This window comes from Opisthocomus hoazin, chromosome 21 (genome assembly GCF_030867145.1).
Source record: "Opisthocomus hoazin isolate bOpiHoa1 chromosome 21, bOpiHoa1.hap1, whole genome shotgun sequence".
Classification (NCBI taxonomy): domain Eukaryota; kingdom Metazoa; phylum Chordata; class Aves; order Opisthocomiformes; family Opisthocomidae; genus Opisthocomus; species Opisthocomus hoazin.
Window position 1 is genome coordinate 9,089,173 of NC_134434.1, and position 17,727 is coordinate 9,106,899.

Here is a 17,727-nt window from a genome sequence, read left to right on the forward strand (position 1 = left end):
CAGTTCTTGATTTCTGTTATCTAAGACTATCTGCTATATCTAAAGAAGAACAAGTATCCATTAGCTCTGTAAAGGTACACCAGATGGCATTCTCAGTTTATCATTGTCTGATGGATGGTTTACAATGTTTGCTCACACTGCAACCTTTAAAACTTCTTCATTGACTAATGGGCAGTAAAGAAGAACAGGTGCTTATTTTCACTCAAGCAACCTGTTCAAATTTGGTTCTAATTGACTCCAACAGCACAGCCTTTTGGACTTTAGGCAACCTTTCTCCATCTCACAGGAGCACCCCTCCCTTTGGATATATTCTGCTAGGAAGAAGCTAAGAGAAATTCAGGAACCTGTGATAGGACGTCCAAACACAGACCTCTTCCCTGCCAGGTTCCCTTAGAACATATTCCAAAATGTTGCTCTAGATTCAGTCTGATAGATACACCTTAGCCAAGAAACGTGTGCCCATTTTCTCCCCCAAATATATGTCTTTCCTGGCTGAAATACTGCTGCTTATTTTGGATGTTTGGACAGCCTTTTCCTTTCATATCCAAATGTTTGAGTCCTCCAAACGATTACTACCTGTTTTTACTACTATTCTTTATCCCAGAGATTAGCAACACTGTGCAGAAGCTGGAGAACTGTCTGCCTAAAGACCTGACAGCAGAACACTGAACTTGATGCTGTCAACACCTGTTCTCAAATTTAATTGTCGGATGATCTTTGCACTTCAACTTTTTACACTGTTTTCTTAAATCTACTAACCCAGAAGTTTTTGTAATTGGTCCAGCTAACATCCCTCAAGGGTAGAATTACACAGCTGATCTGCAAGACCGTTTTACTTCACAGGAAAAAAAAATCTATTTTCAGCAGAACTACATTGCAAATTGAAAGTGCATCATCCCCAGATATACAACTGGCTAAATTGTTACCAGCTGAGTCACTTAACTTTTATTTACCTAATTTGTAACATTTATTCTAAGCAACTACAGAGGCTAATATGTGGGTTTTCTTTTTTCTTTAACACCATTCTTAACTGTAAGAAAAATCAAACATTAATTAGAATTTACTTCCACTGGCTTTTTTAAGAAACTCGTCTTTGTCATTCAAACTGTCTGGCCAGATGGTTCACATACTTTGTAATACACCTAGGCCAACCAGATAACACCTAAAGAAATTAGTGATAACTTCAGGCTCAGAAAAACACAGAATGGCATGCTCAAAACGAATACGTGGTTATTCTGTCTTCTCTTTTTAGAATGTGTCTAGGTGTTAAAGCATTTAAGATGTGTTTAGAATGTGTTCAGGTGGTAAAAATTTCAAGTAAATGACTGACAGCTGTGATTTCTTAGTGCAATCTGACGATATGATAGGATTCTTTCTTGTGTAGTTTCACATTATCACAGAGACCTTAGCATGCAAAAAAAGAAATGTTAAACCTCAGTCTCCTACATAGTCCTGGATTAACCATACTGATCCTCAAAACAGCTCTCAATCTTTTCTTGATTTCAGTTAAGAGAAATAAGAATGTATGAAGAGAGAATTAAAAATGAACAGTATCCTCCAGAGGACATTAGCTTTAACTCAGTTGATTTTTTTCGCCAAAGGGAGAGGAGATTGCAGTTTCAATCTAATAGGCTGGAGGCTGACTGCTCGGAAAGCAGCTCAGCAGAAAAGAAACAGGAAACCTGGTGGACTACAAGTTGAACATGAGGCAGCAATGCATTCTTGAGGCCTTCAGCCTACAGCATGCTGGGTTGCATCAAGACAAGCACTGCTAGCAGGTCAAGGGAGGTGATTATTTCCCTCTGCCAAGCACTGCTGCAACTACATTTAGAATATTGTGTCCACTTTTGGGCTCCCCATTGCAAGAAAGACATGGACATACTGGAGCAAGTCCATCAAACAGCCACAGAGATGATCAGCGAATTGGAGCATATGACATACAAGGAGACATTGGAGAAGCTGGCCTTGTTTAGCCTCCAGAAGAGATAGGTCAGGAGTGATCTTTTCAACATGTACAAGCACCTGATGGGGATGGTGGGAGGAGGTAAAGGTGACTGAGCCACACTTTTCTCAGCAGTATACGGTGGAAGAAGGAGAGGCAATGGGCAGAAAGTAAAGTACAGAACACTCCGCTTAAGCATAAGGGGGCAAAAAATCCTCAAACCCCAACCTTCTTTCCTGGGATGGCGATCAAACACTGGAATAAGTTGCCCAGAGGGGTTCCCAGAGGAAGTATTTCCCCAGTTGAACTTGGTTAATAATTCTACTGGAGTTTATACCTCAGAGCAACAACCTCACCCTTTCTGAAAGAACATTGTTTACTGCCCTCAAAACTACAACGACAATCAGCTGCTCTGACTCAATCCTCACAGGAACAAATCTGCTGATCAATTAAGTAAAGTACATAGTGAAATCCTGACTACTGAAGCCACTGGGAGGTCTGCCACTAACTACTAGGACAGCCAGGATTTATCCATTTGTCTCTCTGATGAAAGCCGCAATCTAACGATAAAAAGTTGTGTTTTAATTACAAACAATTAGAGACAGGTTAATTATATATCCTGCATTCATATATGGAAAATGTGCTATTACGATAATTTGAACAAAGGTGCTTTAAAATCCCACCACTGTGGATATTTGGAAATATGTTCACTGATTAATCATTCTCAAGTTTATCTTAGAACATGCTGCAAATCCTTCAAATGGCCTATCTTACTTCTTTAAAACAAAGCTTTATGAAGTTCATACTTATAATTCAGATTGCATTTATGCTGCATTAACACAGGTGTTTCTGACATTCCTTGGATGAAAATAATGTTTAAAAGTTTAATTCTGAAGTCCCGAATATAACCCTTTAAGTAAAGGGGGTAACATCTGGCTGGCGGCCAGTCACTAGTGGTGTTCCCCAGGGCTCAGTTTTATGGCCTGTTCCCTCCAATGTTTTTATCAATGACCTGGACACAGGAGTTGAATGCACACTCAGTAAGTTTGCCAATGATACTAAATTAGGAGGACTGATTGATTCCCTTGAGGGTAGAGAGACCTTATAGAGAGATCTTGGTAGACTGGTGCACTTGGCAATCACCAACCATATGAAATTCCACAAGAGCAAATGCTGGATTCTGCACCTGGGACAGTGTAATCCTGGATGCCCATATAGACTGTGGGACAAGAGGCTAGAAGAAAAGAATCTGGGGGTTTTGGTTGATGGTAAGCTCAATATGAGCCAACAATGTGCCCTGGCAGCCCAAATGGCCAGCCGTCTCCTGGGGTTCATGAGTCACAGTGTGGCTAACAGGTTGAATTGGTGTGGTCTCACCTCGAGTACTGCGTGTAGTTTTGGGCTGCACAATATGAGAAGGATATAGAAATATTAGAATGTGTCCAGAGGAGGGCAACAGTGATGGTGAAAGGACTAGAGGGCAAGACTTATGAGGAGCAGCTAAGAGAACTTGGCTTGTTCAGGTTAGGAAGGAGAAGACCTCATTGCTGTCTACAACTTCCTCACCAGGGGGAGCAGAGCGGCAGGTGCTGATCTTTCTGCTGTCCAGAGATAGCATGCAAGAGAATGGTTTAAAGCTGCATCAGGGGAAGTTCAGACTGGGTATTAGGAAGAAGCTCTTCCCTGAGCTGGGGTTCAAGCACTGGAACAACACTCCCCAGGGAGTGGTTGTGGCCCCAAGCCTGTCGGTGTTCAAGAAGCATTTGGACAATGCTCTTAGATACACGGTTTAACTTCTGTGTTGCCCTGTGTGGAGTCAGGACTCGAAGATCCTCATGAGTCCCTTCCAGCTCAGGATATTCGATGATTCTGTAAAATCTACCAAGGTACCAAAGGAAGATTTGAGCTAGAATCCGTTAAAGACACTTCAATGCAGATTTTTAAGGAAAGTTATATTCATGGAATTAGAACTGACTTAACTGCTCATTATCACTAGATTTCAGAAAACATATCATTACCTGTGTTGTAAGCCTGTGCTGTAGATGCTTTAAAGCTGATAGCTGACACTGTGTTCTTTTGACAAGCTCTCTTGGAAAAAGACTACCAGAGGCAATACAAACTGTGCAGCACTTAGAGCTAACAGGATGCCAAAGTCCTAGAAATGAGAGAAAATACTGAGGAAGGATTTCTCTGTTGTTATTTTGTCACCAATATTACATTCCCAGCAAGTGTTTACAGTGGATACAAACGAACTACAGAACACAGGCCTTTTCATTGCAGCTGGATTCAATGCTATGTGGAAACAGGCCTCATGTTTTTCTCCTTTGCTTCATTATCAGAACAGTTGTTGCATGGAACTTCAATGTCCACAGTGAAATCTTCTTAGACTATATATACTCTTGATTCAAGTTTACTCTATAGTAAGCTTATTCTGCTTTCTCTTCCACTTTCATAAAGCATTAGTTTTTATTCCAAGAGATAAACTACCTCTTTTTCTCCTCTTAAAAGAAGTCTTAGTTCAACTTCCAGTTCCCACACTAACATCTAAGCACCGGGGAGTCCTTCGTCTAAGATGTTCATCAACAAAAAGTTACTGCCTACATACTCTTAGTGTTCTATGCTAGCACCTCCCATCACAGGATAATCTTATTTGCAACAATTAGCACAGCAGCCTCACACAAACTGTGCAGATCAAGAATCTGTCAGGTCCAGCACTTTGTTTTCATATTAAAGCCTAGCTGTCTCCAGCTCGAAGAAGGAACTGATTCCCATGTTTTATTCTAAACATATAAGCTAGCACCCTGCTGTAGAATAAGTTTACCTTCCTTTAATACCATTCCAAGTTCTGCCCTGAGTCTGTTTCCCATTTCAATCAGCTGCTGCTTCTCTTGGCTCAGAACTGCGATTTTTCTTGCTGCTTCCTTCAGTGCATTTTGTGTTCCTTGTGGAGTGCAGCTGACATCATATTGAAGACCAACACCAGGACCTATATCAGGTAACTCTTGTCCAAGATCTACCATCTTTTCTTCAAGAACTTTGGGTTTCGGCCCCTGAAAAAAAAAACAGATAGTGCTTGTAATGAATATTTTGAAAGTGTGGTCTGTGGATTTAGAGATTTTGTACAAATGTGCATTAGAACCCAGTTGAAAAAAAAGTGTAAAGTTGAAGTCTACAGCCCATTTTTGAGGGCCCATTTTCAATACTTTGTTATCAATATAGGGCAAATTAAACTGTGGAGAAAATGCTATAACAGCCTGAGACATTCTCACAGATACTGCTAACTGTGTGTAAAATAATACCACATAGGATAAACACCGTGTAACTGTAAACTAGAAAGCAGTTAATTTTAAGTTAAAATGTGGAAAAAAAATTTTACAGCAGATCGCAAGCTACCACAAACCCTTCTTTGTGTAATCATCACGTGCATACACACATATGGGGTAGAATGACTTAAAACACTGTTTTCAAGAGAAAGGCTGCAGAGTGAAAAGTACAAATTCTACAATCGGAAAGCATGCAGGTCCGCAAACAGTATTGGAGAGAAAGCTGGAGAAATTAGTGCAGGACTAGAATATAAAAATATGAAGAAAGACACCAAAGTGAAAGAAAAAAAGAAACACCACTTTGGCATAACATATAGCAATTTATATCAAGGCAATTACTATAAGCAGCCACAAATTATTACATTCTGCCCTCATCATATGAACAATGAAATTAACACACCGAAGCTTAACATACAGAGAGGTCAAGGTGATGACCAATTACCCCACCAGTGGCTGTCACACTATGTACCACCTTCATTGTACCAAGAGGCAAAAGCACATCACATGGCTGGGGCATGAATATCATTTGCTTAAATTTCTATTTTTCCTGAACTTTTCATAAAAACTTTCAACAGTGTTACCCAGAATAATTTTTTTTTTAGGTAACAGATTGTAAGCTGTAGAGTTAGGAGTGGAACTCAGAAATCTTTTTATCTCTAGATCCATGTCCAGAGTAAAACTCTGCAATACAAAAAAGAGAAAACATGGGAAAGATGGGTACTAAAAAAAGTGGGAGGACAAACTCTGCTCAGAGCTGATATGAAGAGAAAAGAAGAAGGATATATATACACGCAGAAGTCTACATGCCTATTTTACCAGTTTCCACAATAAACTTTCCTCTGTAGCTAAATTTTAGCTCTGGAGTCTATAATTTTGAGATTATGGTCCCAGAACCTCTGTTATATTAAATGGAAACAAGAAAACTATCACTATGGCTCACAGTATTGACTTCACATCAGCACCCTCATGTTTAGTTACCATTATTGCTCAACAGATTATAAACTCCCCAAGGTAGAAATATTTTTGCCTGTAATTCATCACAGCCTTAAGTACATCCTTAGCAAGCAATTAATAAACGTAAGAAGTGCAGAGACAATGTAGAAGAATATTAAAAAATAAGCACTTCTAAAATCCAGTAAGGAATTCTAATGAAGTTTTGCCCATTGTTTGTAAGATATTCTCAGGACTGTTTCCAGCTGCCAGTCTATGCCTAAGAAGGCTTATTATGCACTAAGGAAGAAGAAATAAAGCAGACGGCACAAATAGACAGGAAATGATAGTTCAACTTCAGTGAAGACAATATTAACTGCAATTCTAGCATTTAGTTCACTTCCAGTTTTGGCCTGCACATCTGCTGTTTACTACTTGCCTATACGTACAAAGCACAAAGTAATTCAGCATTTCACACTGAAGATGCACATGGCTGCCTGAAAAATGTTCTTTTTCAATTATAGTTTAGCATCATGAAGCAAAGGATTCATCTCTGGCACAGAGAATGTTCAGTTCCTATCTTACTGTCTCCATGAAAGCCATTCTCCACTTTTAAAGCTCTATCCCTACCTAAAGAAATGCAAAGAAAATGCAAATGCATCTTGAATGGTAGTTTGTAAAACATTTTCTGCAACAGACAGAATAGTTGGTATACAGATTAATTGAAAATTAGAAAACCGTTAATTTTTATTTATATTTTCACCTATCTTACTTTAGACTCTGTTTACTACACCATGAAATTGCTGGGAGACAGGAAGGGGAGAACAGACAGTGACTTACTCCTTATGTAGTATTAGATCTTTGTCACAGTTTTCAATTCCTTTATTATTTTCCTGAGAGATTGCCTCTGTCACACTTTAATGCTGATATTGTTCCTACCCTTTAAAATAACACAATGGGAATAACATTTGTAAACCCTAGCACTGAGTAAAAATGCTCCCAGAGCCTTTGTGGGTGGTGAGAGAATCGATCCAAATCGATGTTGGTGCTCAGTTATTTCTCCTGGTCATACTGAGTCATTCCACAGCAGCCTGCAGGGCATGCACAAGAGCCCACTGCAGCTGGACATCCCGCTGGTGCGGCACGGGAGCTGGTGAGTGGGAGGTGGCGGCCACTGGCCCCACCAGCACTGCCACGTTGCACCCTAGCATGGGACTGGCAGAAGCGAGCCCCACGAGCCGGCAGTGACGAGGTTCTCCCAGGAAAAGCCACCCACATCCCTGACGGAGTATGCAATGCCATTTGCATATCTATCTCCAACCAAGGCTTCACAGGACCCTCTCGTCAGAGTCCAGTAGTCACACAGTATCTACAGTTTCATCTCTGTTCACCTTATTACAAGGCATATTGAAAGATTTTCAGTATTTTAAAAAAAGGCTAAAATACGGATTTACAATGGAACCCAAACTACTCTATGATTCTCTGATTCTGTGAAAACTTGAGGTGATACACAGTAGTGTAAGAATTTGCAAGTGGAAAAAAAACAATAGCAAGAAGGGCTTGAAAGACCAGGAGTGACTTGTGCCAGGGAACGACTAGTCAAAATCTATTCCCTAGAAAGAATGAGCATAAGTTTGGCTGAAAAAATCATTGCTGGCTCTCATCTAACTTACATTTATCACTAACTGACCACATAAGCATATACTGCTTCAGTTTTTAATATTAATTCAAGCAAAAATAATATGCTATATATTTAATTACACACACATACGGATATTTTAGGTAGTTTAAACTTCATACCTTTTCTGTGTCTGGGCTTACTATACCATCCAGGTTAGTTGAGCTGACTTTAATATTGCTCAAAGTAGTTCCAGCTGAAGTTTTGTTTGTGCACAATGAACCTAATCAAGAAGAGGAGTAGATATACTGTAAACAGAGCTGAAGAAACATAAAAAATAGCACAGTCTCACAATGCACAAAGATCAGTCAGCTACAAAATACAGAAGTCACTACAGATGACACATTAGAAAGGTCAATTTGTGGCTAAGGAGAACAGAGAAGTTTTTATTTCTTCCTGTACTGCATAATTTAATCTTTCTTGCGAAACTGGCAATACTGAGTATAACAAGAATAATTAAGACACAGCAGATTCTTTCAATCACAGTTGGAAAAAATTGGCAATAAATGGAAGTTAATCCCCAAAATCTCTTCTTTTAGTTCCAGTAAAAAAGTGAGTCTGAACGTATTGATGTATATGGACAAGTCAGGGGAAAGAACAGATGACTTTCCGGAAACTAGAAGCGCCCCTCTAAGTTACTCTCCCACTTCCTTAAAAAATTCAGATTTAACATTATCATCTCTTTCAGTGATTGAATATAATCTCCAAACATTTTTAAAAGGGATATAAGAAAGATTATTTTAGTTGAACGAAGTATTTCAGCCATAATGGAAACAGATAATACATATCTGAAAATTTACATGTATCACCTGACAAACATTATTGCTTCTCTTGGACACTGCTAAACTCTAGCAGTGGTGAATCTTTTACATATTGGACTACACCATCTTCAAAAAGCAGTGGACTAACTTTAGTTGCCTGTGATGAAAAACTATGCTTGGATTTGGTTTTTTTATTTAAAATTGACAGAGGTTTTGCTTTAATTGGTTATTTATGTCTCATTATTAACAAAGCTAGAATACGTTTATCTTTATTAAAAGTGCCTGCGCACTTAATTAGCTCATGATTTCGTTATACTGTACAAACGACAGTTAAAACTAATTCTGCAAACTGGTAACACACAGATCCAGTCTTACTGCAAAATTACAACAGAGAAGCATAACAACAGCAAAACGGTACAACGAAATACCTTTCATTAATCCCATCTTATTTTTTCTGAAATACAGAAAAGAAGGCATGGTGGCTCTGGAATAGTTTGAAGCAATTAGACATGAAAAGTTTACGTAGATGAGACACAAATGTATGAAGCAGCTATTTACGTATTTACACTTACATAACGAGTAAAAGGTGCTAAACACAGGGCTACTTATTCCACAGAAGTAAAAGATGTCCTTTAAAAAATTATACCTTGCCTATTCTTTTTTAAAAAACAAAACAAATCAGAGCTGGTTATTCCAGTATCAAGTTACAGTTGATTTCCTTTTCTCTTTTCTGCAGACTTCCAAAAGTCACAAGAATGTTTATGAAGAAAAAATCCAGTTTTGTTTCTGAACAGGCCTGCATGAGAGCCAATCAAGACCAAATGTAACAAATTTTCAGAAATTTACTGCAAAATGTATGTAGTTGTAGTGGACATACCTTCTGCAGGTTTGGTGGTTTGTTTTTTTTAATGTTATCAGCTTTGACTTTCCCATGAAGGATGATGAGAAAAAGTAAAAATGAAAGTGTAAGACATGATATACTGAAATGTTTCTGAGAGATGCTAAAAATAATGCAACTAATGTGTGACAGTATCTGGTAAAATAATGCATTTGAAAGTACTACATATTTTTAATATTGAGATGTTTAAAAATCTTCAGCTTCCTGATAGAGCCACTAAAAAGGCCACCTGGTAAACATACTGAAAAGAAGGGTAAACATACGGAAAAGAAGGGTGTTTCCTTAGCGCTCAGCCATAGTAAGCAGGACAAAGAAAGCTTGCTGGGTGCAGGACAAAGAAGCTGTGATAATGAACTGACCTTCCAGAAAAACAGGACTCTGCAACAACTATACCTGGAACTGATGCCCTATGCCCATTTACATATCTACACCAAAAAGGTATAAAAAGTAACTCACTACCTACCCAAAATGAGTCTCTCTGCAAGACCCTCTCTGCAAAAGCTCCCCTGCATGCAATCTCCCGGACAAACTGGACCCTCACTGATGACGCCTGGCTGACTCCAGACTCTGTGATGTGGATCATCTTTGAAGTGAGAGTCTTTTTTTTTCCATCATCACTTAGCCCCACTCTTGGGAGAGGTTTTGTGAGTATCATACCAGTAACATCTCATATAATATATTTACAGGCACGTGCCCAGGTAAAGGTCTGTAAGAAAGACATAGACCTGTTAAAGCGGGGGCCCATGAAAATTAGCAGAGGGCTAGAACACTTCTCCTATGAAGAATTTTTTTACAATGAGGGTGGTGAGACACTGCAACAGGTTGCCCAGGGAAGCTGTGGATGCCCCATCATTGTAAGTGTTCAAGGTCAGGTTGGACAGGGCTTTCAGCAATCTGATCTAGTGAAAGATGTCCCTGCCCATGGCAGGGGGGTTTGAACTAGGTGTTCTTTAAAGGTCCTTTCCAACCCAAACCATCCTATGATTCTATATACTTGCTTCACTGGTTGCAATTCTGTAATAACTTGTAATATACATATATTTGCTTTACTCTTGCAATATACATATGCATTTGCTTTCCTAGTAGTAATTGTGTAGTGACTTCTAGTGTGTGTGTATATTTGTTGTTACTTATAACAGTTTTGTAATGATTTTTAATAAAGAAATTCTCAGAATCTCGGACCTCTGTGTGCTTGTGTATTGTGGAATCCTGAGAACCCCATGGTCAGGATTTTACACACCCGTGGGTCAAGTAGCTCTCATGGGTCGTGACTGTGACCTTAAATGAATTTAGAGTTCTGTGGCAAAAGTTGTCACCTTGCTCTGCAAGCTGTCTGTTTTCTGCCAGAGGAAGAGAGAACAACATCTGCTCATCAAGACTCTCCATTTCTTTCCTCATTTGTGCAACAGCAGCCCGAAGGCTGGCATTCTGCTCCTGCAGCTTTTTTATTTTCAAGGCAGAAATATCTTTGCTCAGAGAACTTTTAACATAATATTGAAATACCTGTAAAATAAAAGTACAACACAGTAACAGTGTTTCATTAATGAGCAACACATATCCTCTCCACAACACCACATACAGAGATCCTAATACTTTCAGTCCATGAACAGACTTGGCAGAAAGGAACCACAGGAAGAAAAGAAACAGATCTGGTTATTATGGGGGTTTGCTAGGGAAAAAAAGTGCTATGATGAGAACCTGAGATAGAGGAGGAGGCATAGATGGTCAGCAGGATGGCCACAGAGGTGGCTCTGTCTTATCACTGTTGTTCTTTGAAGAGTGCTATCTCTTATCTCTTCTGTGTATGGGTAACCTACCTCCTTAAAGAACTTACTGGCTCAACAGCAGTCCCCTTTCTGACTTGTTGAATTCTTGGAAGTGTAATTGGACATCATTTGTTCACAAGAACATAAAGAGGCTGGACATCCTTTGCTAAACTGGAAAAGGGGAAGCAGTATATGGATTACTTCTAGGCAACCTGGACAACTGACAACTTCTAGAAAACCTCTAGGCACTTCAATTCTGAAATAAGTACCAATGTCTTCGTTGTGCGCATTAGTTATAGACAAGCTAACAGTGAATGATGTAAAAGGAATATTTGTCAGATAGCGATTTAAGCTCTGCCTTCACAAAGGCCTTGACGCTGACTTTTGGAATTATACTTGGTGGAAGTATGAATTGATGAGCAAATGTCGTTCTTACAGACTTTCAGAACTGAAGAGGCTGACAAAACCCAGGTTGCCAAAGCTGCTTTAACTACTGTAAAAAAAAGTAATTTATGTTAGTAAAATATGAGCAGCTTGCTTAGAGAGTAATACATCCCTGAATAATTCTATTTCTTAAACTTTTGAAGGGGCATTGCTCAGTGTTTTCTTCATGAGCTGCACACAGCCTTAAAGATTATCTTAAGAGATTTGGTTTGGAAAGCTAGTCCTGTGCAAAACTTGCTAGATCACTCTAAGAACCGCTTTACTCTGTTACGCTGAAAGTTGCTAGCTCCAGAATCCAATTCTTGACAAGTCAGCAACATATGTTTATGAAAAATACAGGAAAAAGGACAAGTATGGAAACTTCTTCATCAATGACCTGGATGAAGAGTTAGAATGTACCCTCAGCAAGTTTACTGATGACACAAAACTGGGAGGAGTGGTGGATACAGTAGCAGGCTGTGCTGCCATTCAGCGAGACCTGGACAGGCTGGAAAGTTGGGCAGAGAGGAACCTTATGAAGTTCAACGAGGGCAAGTGCAGGGTCCTGCACCTGGGAAGGAACAACCCCATGCACCAGTACAGGCTTGGGCTGGACCTGCTGGAGTGCAGCTCTGTGGAGAGGGACCTGGGAATGCTAGTGGACGACAGGTTGACCAGGGATCAACCTGACCAGGGATCCTGGGTGCATTCAGAGGAGTGTGGGAGGTTCTCCTTCCCCTCTACACTGCCCTGGTGAGGCCCCATCTGCATTCTTCTGTCCAGTTCTGGGCTCCCCAGTTCAAGAAAGATGAGGAGCTACTGGAGAGAGTCCAGCGGAGGGCTATGAGGATGATGAGGGGACAAGAGCATCTGTCCTATGAGGAAAGGCTGAGGGAGCTGGGCTTGTTCAGCCTGGAGAAGAGAAGGCTGCGAGGGGACCTAATAAATGCTTATAAATACCTGCAGGGTGGGTGTCAGGAGGATGGGGCCAAACTCTTTCCAGTGGTGCCCAGTGACAGGACAAGGGGCAATGGGCACAAACTGAAGCAGAGGAAGTTCCAGCTGAACCCGAGGAAGAACTTCTTCACTCTGAGGGTGATGGAGCACTGGAACAGGCTGCTCAGGGAGTTTGTGGAGTCTCCTTCTCTGGAGATATTCAAGACCCGCCTGGACAAGGTCCTGTGCAGCCTGCTGTAGGTGACCCTGCTTCAGCAGGGGGGTTGGACTAGATGACCCACAGAGGTCCCTTCCAACCCTGAACATTCTGTGATTCTGTGAAATGCTTCGTCTCACATGTCTCCTCAATTTCCAAATCTGCAACTTTGGGTGAGGGAAGAAAAAGGAAAAGCAGATGTGACAAAAAAAGCCAAAGACACAGAGAATGATTGGAAAATACATTTTCTAGTCACTTGAAATTCCAGCACAATCTTCAGGAAAAAATTCTAGTACGAGCAATGGGATATAAGGACCAGGATATTAGGGGCCTGATAGGATTGACTTCTGCTGTTTCTTCATTCAAAGTGTGACTGCAAACATTTTTAAAGATGTTACATTAGATGAATGGCAGTGTATTCTAACTGTGGTTTCAACCAAACAAAGGATGCAGAATTGAGATTTCACCCCTGTAAAATCTTTCTAGATGATGGAAACATTTGTCATCAGCCATTTAAGAAATGCAGATACTGTTTGGTACAGGAGTATTAGAAAGGCCTGCAGCTGTGGAACACACACTCCTACAGTCACTAAATGAATCCTGATTCGCAGACTAGGTGTTTTTGAAAAGGTAAAGACCGTCTAATATGTTTGGAAAGTTTGTATCAAATGCTGCTAATCTATGTTTCTGAGCCCAAAAAATATTTTGTTGTATTCAACCCTAACCTTAAATTGTTGCAAAACAGCAGTTCTGCCTCTTGAGAGGGAAAGGCAATTCATGAGGCCCTGCACATAGGACACGTGTCAGCAAAATACTTAAATCTCAACATTTATGCCTTGCACAGCCTCAAACACTACTCCTTCTCTGTCTTCTCCATCATTCCCCACTTCCTTCAGTCCCCTTATTTCTACAGTCATAAGTCTGTTCGGTCAGTGTGATCTGAAAGTGTGATTTGGAATGCTAATAGCCTTCAGATTACGTTTCCCTGTTGTAAAGACAACGGCTGCCCTACAGCCTCTTTCTCACGTGGCTCTTTCTGCCCTAACAGTACAGAGTACCCAGAAGATGAGGATAATCTCTATTCTGCTTTTACAATCTCTCCAAGGCTGTTAACGTGAGGGGAAAGGGAGTTATTTTTATAAAAAGTCACAAAGGGAAAGGCACCAGTAGGTACCAATATATCACCCAGGTGTGTTCTGAATTTTGGGGCCCAGAACTTCATCCCAACCTGCAACCTACACAAGAACCATCACAGTTTGAATCAGAAATACAACTGTTCCAGATTTTTGCTAGTGGAAAAGGGTCTAGACAGAAGACCACATAATCATCCAGAATTACTGTAAGCAATCTTTTCTTATCTGTGCACTTGTATGGTATTATTAGCATGCTCCAGCTAGGCAGACATGACCTAAGTCATACTCAAAATCAGTTACGAGCAAGATTCTCCAGGCTGGTGTGTTTCACATCTCTGATGCTTAATTAAAGGCCAAGAATGACTACTGCAGTATTTCTAGCACCCTCATGGGGTCTCAGATCAATCTGAAAAAAGGACCTGTATGCTGAAGATACTGCACTAGGGTGTATTTAATCTTTCTTGCCGCAGCCGCCTGAACCAGAGGCTAGCCAACATACTATTCCTTCTTTAAGAAGACTCATTGACACAAATGCTAGAAATTTTAAACTTCTAATCATTTTTCACCCTCTGTTTGTTTACAATTCATTGTGCACACAAAACTTAAGGGAAAGGGTTCTAGTTCAGAATAACAGATTTTTTTTGTTGTTGTTGTTGTTCATTTGTTTTATTGGGCCCAAACTCTTTTCAGTGGTGCCCAGTGACAGGACAAGAGGCAAGGAGGACAAACTGAAACATAGGATGTTCCATCTGAACACGAGGAAAAACTTCTTTACTTTGAGGGTGACAGAGCACTGGATCAAGCTGCCCAGAGAGGTTATGGAGTCTCCTTCTTTAGAGATATTCAAAACCCACTTGGACACAGTCCTGTGCAACCTGCTCTAGGTGAACCTGCTTTAGCAGGGGTGTTGGACTAGATGATCTCCAGAGGTCCCTTCCAATCCCTACCATTCTGTGATTCTGTGATTTTGTGGTTTGTTTTTTAAACAATGGCCCTTCACATAAATCAGAGACAAAAATGGTTTTGCTGAGATGGATACTGCTTATCCTACAGACAAAAAATGCAAAACAGAGTATGTTAACAACTGAAAGAAATGTGTGACAATGAAAACAAAGTCTTGCCAACAACAGTAGTAGTCAGTTACAGTGGAAGACAACAGTGAAGGTGAACAGTAAAAGAAGAATCCTTCTCCAACCCTGAGTCTTTTGGTATTTTAACGATTAATGATTAATTTTCAAATCAGTCCAGTTTGAAATGAAATTGAAAAGACAACTTGCCCCATAGTAAGCTTTTGTTAGCAGTCTGCTTTTGTCTAATTTATTATTAAAATTGTTTTCAGGAAGTATCTTTCTGAGTACAACAATATATGCACGCAGAAACCACTACGCTTGCTTAACATTGCTTTTTCTTATCAGCAAGCTCTGATAATACACTCTTAACCGCTCTCTGTTGAGCATCTGTAGCTGCCCAGCAGGGCGCACTGCAGCACACTCTTTACTTCCAATCTTTTACAAAAGACAGTTCCCTACTTGTAATGCATTATCCTTCAGCGCAGCTTCAAACCAGCATTATGTCTGCAATTTTGAATGGCTTTTTCTAATATAGGTACTTTAATAAGTAGCAATGAAAGGAAAACTAGTTTGTGATACTAAAATAAAAGACATTATTTTAAACAGCTGGCAAGTTAGTATGTTGAAACATTGCCTTCAAATTTTAACTTTACTACTTTAAAATCTACCCTGAATTGCAACTAACACAGAGCCTCAGAACATTTCAGAACTAATTCTTCCCTTTCTGATGTGCCATGATGGTACAGTACATTGTCTTGTTTTGGAGCAACTGTCTACATCAAGCTTGCTCCTTTTGCCAGTGAGTAATGTATCAGACCCATAACGAAGCCTGTGACACCTAATCTATTTGTATTCCAGGCTAGATATACCCGTATTTTTAGTTAAACATATGAAACAGATGAACTGCTTACAAGAAGTCCAGTGGAAACAAGCCCCATAAGGAATAAATTCATCCAAGTCAAGACATTAAGCGTTGTCTAACCTGTTTCTCCCCTTCAGGTGAAATACTGTGATTAAAAGATGCTTTTGTTGGCTGTTCTCTCTCAACAGTCAAAGCAGAAAGCACAGTCTTCACTTCCTGCAACCTGCAATCTGTTTTCTGTAGATCAGCTTCAACCTAGGAGGGATGGGAGGGAAGGGAGGGAAAGCAGAGGACATCAGTATCTTGAGGACAAAGGGTGTAAAGGGTTTAAAAAAAAAAAAAAAAGGAAATCAAAGAAAAAGATGTTTTAAATCACAGGGCAGGGACCTAAAGCGTATTGCTTTTGGCTTAGTCAAAAAATGCCTTCACAGAAAAATAATTTGGCTTCATTGTCTTATCTTCTGTATGTAAAATGGACAATGCTGATTCATATCTCAGATGTATTTCTATGCTACACCTGTTGATGCCTATGAATCATTTTGGGAAGACAATGGTAAAATAAAACGCCAGGGTAAATGCCTGCATTCTAAGCTTTGTAAAAGAGTGTTTCCTCTGTACCCACAAGTTTACCAGGCAACCGGTCACTGAGAATTATTGTTAGTCCATTGTGTAAACAATAAACATGTATTTCATATTTCAGAAACACAAGCTTGTACACTTCATAAAATAGGATTTTTTTTTCCTCACACAAAAATACTCTGAATTTTCCAGGACTAATATTGTTCCCTTGATAGAGTTCAAGATGTATTATGATATGAAACTCTTTTTTGGCCTAGGGCTGCTCGAACTAAAAGCGATCTTTCTTCTGATACAATGCCAAGAGAAAAGCAGTGGCATCTCTCCAGCTGACAACTTCATTACAAGGGAGAAAAGGTTGCTATTAGAGATTGTCCATGAAAATTAATCTGGTCTCTGATCAAAAATACCTGATGAACTGCTGTGTACAGAATTAGTTTTACAGATTGTTGAAAGAAGACCAAAGTTGCGGCTCCCCTGAGCAACGCCATGATGGAACAACTCCATAGCTCTCTATGTAACAGATGGTTCGTAAGTGGTGTTAATTTGAGATTCTCACCTGCTCTCTTGCTGAAGACAGGGTCTGTGTTAGATCCTCTGATTTCTGGCAATGATTACTTTGAGCATTCTCACAGAGCTGCTGCCAGTCCAGTTCTGCTTTCATTTTACTCTGTTCCAGAATCCATTCTTGCTCAGCTGCCAGAGACAGTTGTTGTTTATACCTAACACACAGAGCAAAACTGTTGATTTCAGAAGGATGTTTTGTGTTTGCTTTTTGGTTTTGTTTTGGTTCATTTTTTTTTTAATTTCACACTTTTTGGCTGACCTTATCTTCTTTCCTTTTTCTGTTTTCCAATGTATCTATTTTATTCTATTTCACTCTAAGTATTTTACTGGACAAAAGCATTTTAATTGTTTAGAGCTCAGCAGCCTTCTAGAGTCCATCTGTACAGATATTTAGAATCAGCTTTGGAGGTCATCTCAGCTTAAGAGGCATAAACTGCTCTTCAACACCAATACTGCTCTTGGCAATACCATACACAGCATGTGTCCCATTTGTAATAATGGAAATGAGATACAAAAGAGCTAGGAATTAAAGCTGTTGGATTCTCGGGATAAAATTCCTACGCTCAAAGGCTGCTGCATATACATACATTGAAAACGCACTGCAGAAAGAGAAGAGATAGGAGGAGCACAAAATGAGACAAACGT

General features: G+C 39.8%; 1 protein-coding gene across 1 annotated transcript in view; it reads right to left on the reverse strand.

Moving 5' to 3' along the window:
* Window positions 1–17,727, reverse strand: part of CCDC57 (coiled-coil domain containing 57) — a 39,483-nt gene that overhangs the window by 11,764 nt on the left and 9,992 nt on the right. The window contains exons 3-8 of the mRNA XM_075440593.1: window positions 17,075–17,237; window positions 16,060–16,194; window positions 10,849–11,035; window positions 7,996–8,096; window positions 4,764–4,992; window positions 3,961–4,097 (exon numbers count right to left, since the gene is read on the reverse strand). Of these exons, the coding sequence (XP_075296708.1) occupies window positions 3,961–4,097; window positions 4,764–4,992; window positions 7,996–8,096; window positions 10,849–11,035; window positions 16,060–16,194; window positions 17,075–17,237 (952 nt within the window). The remainder of the gene's footprint in view (window positions 1–3,960; window positions 4,098–4,763; window positions 4,993–7,995; window positions 8,097–10,848; window positions 11,036–16,059; window positions 16,195–17,074; window positions 17,238–17,727) is intronic.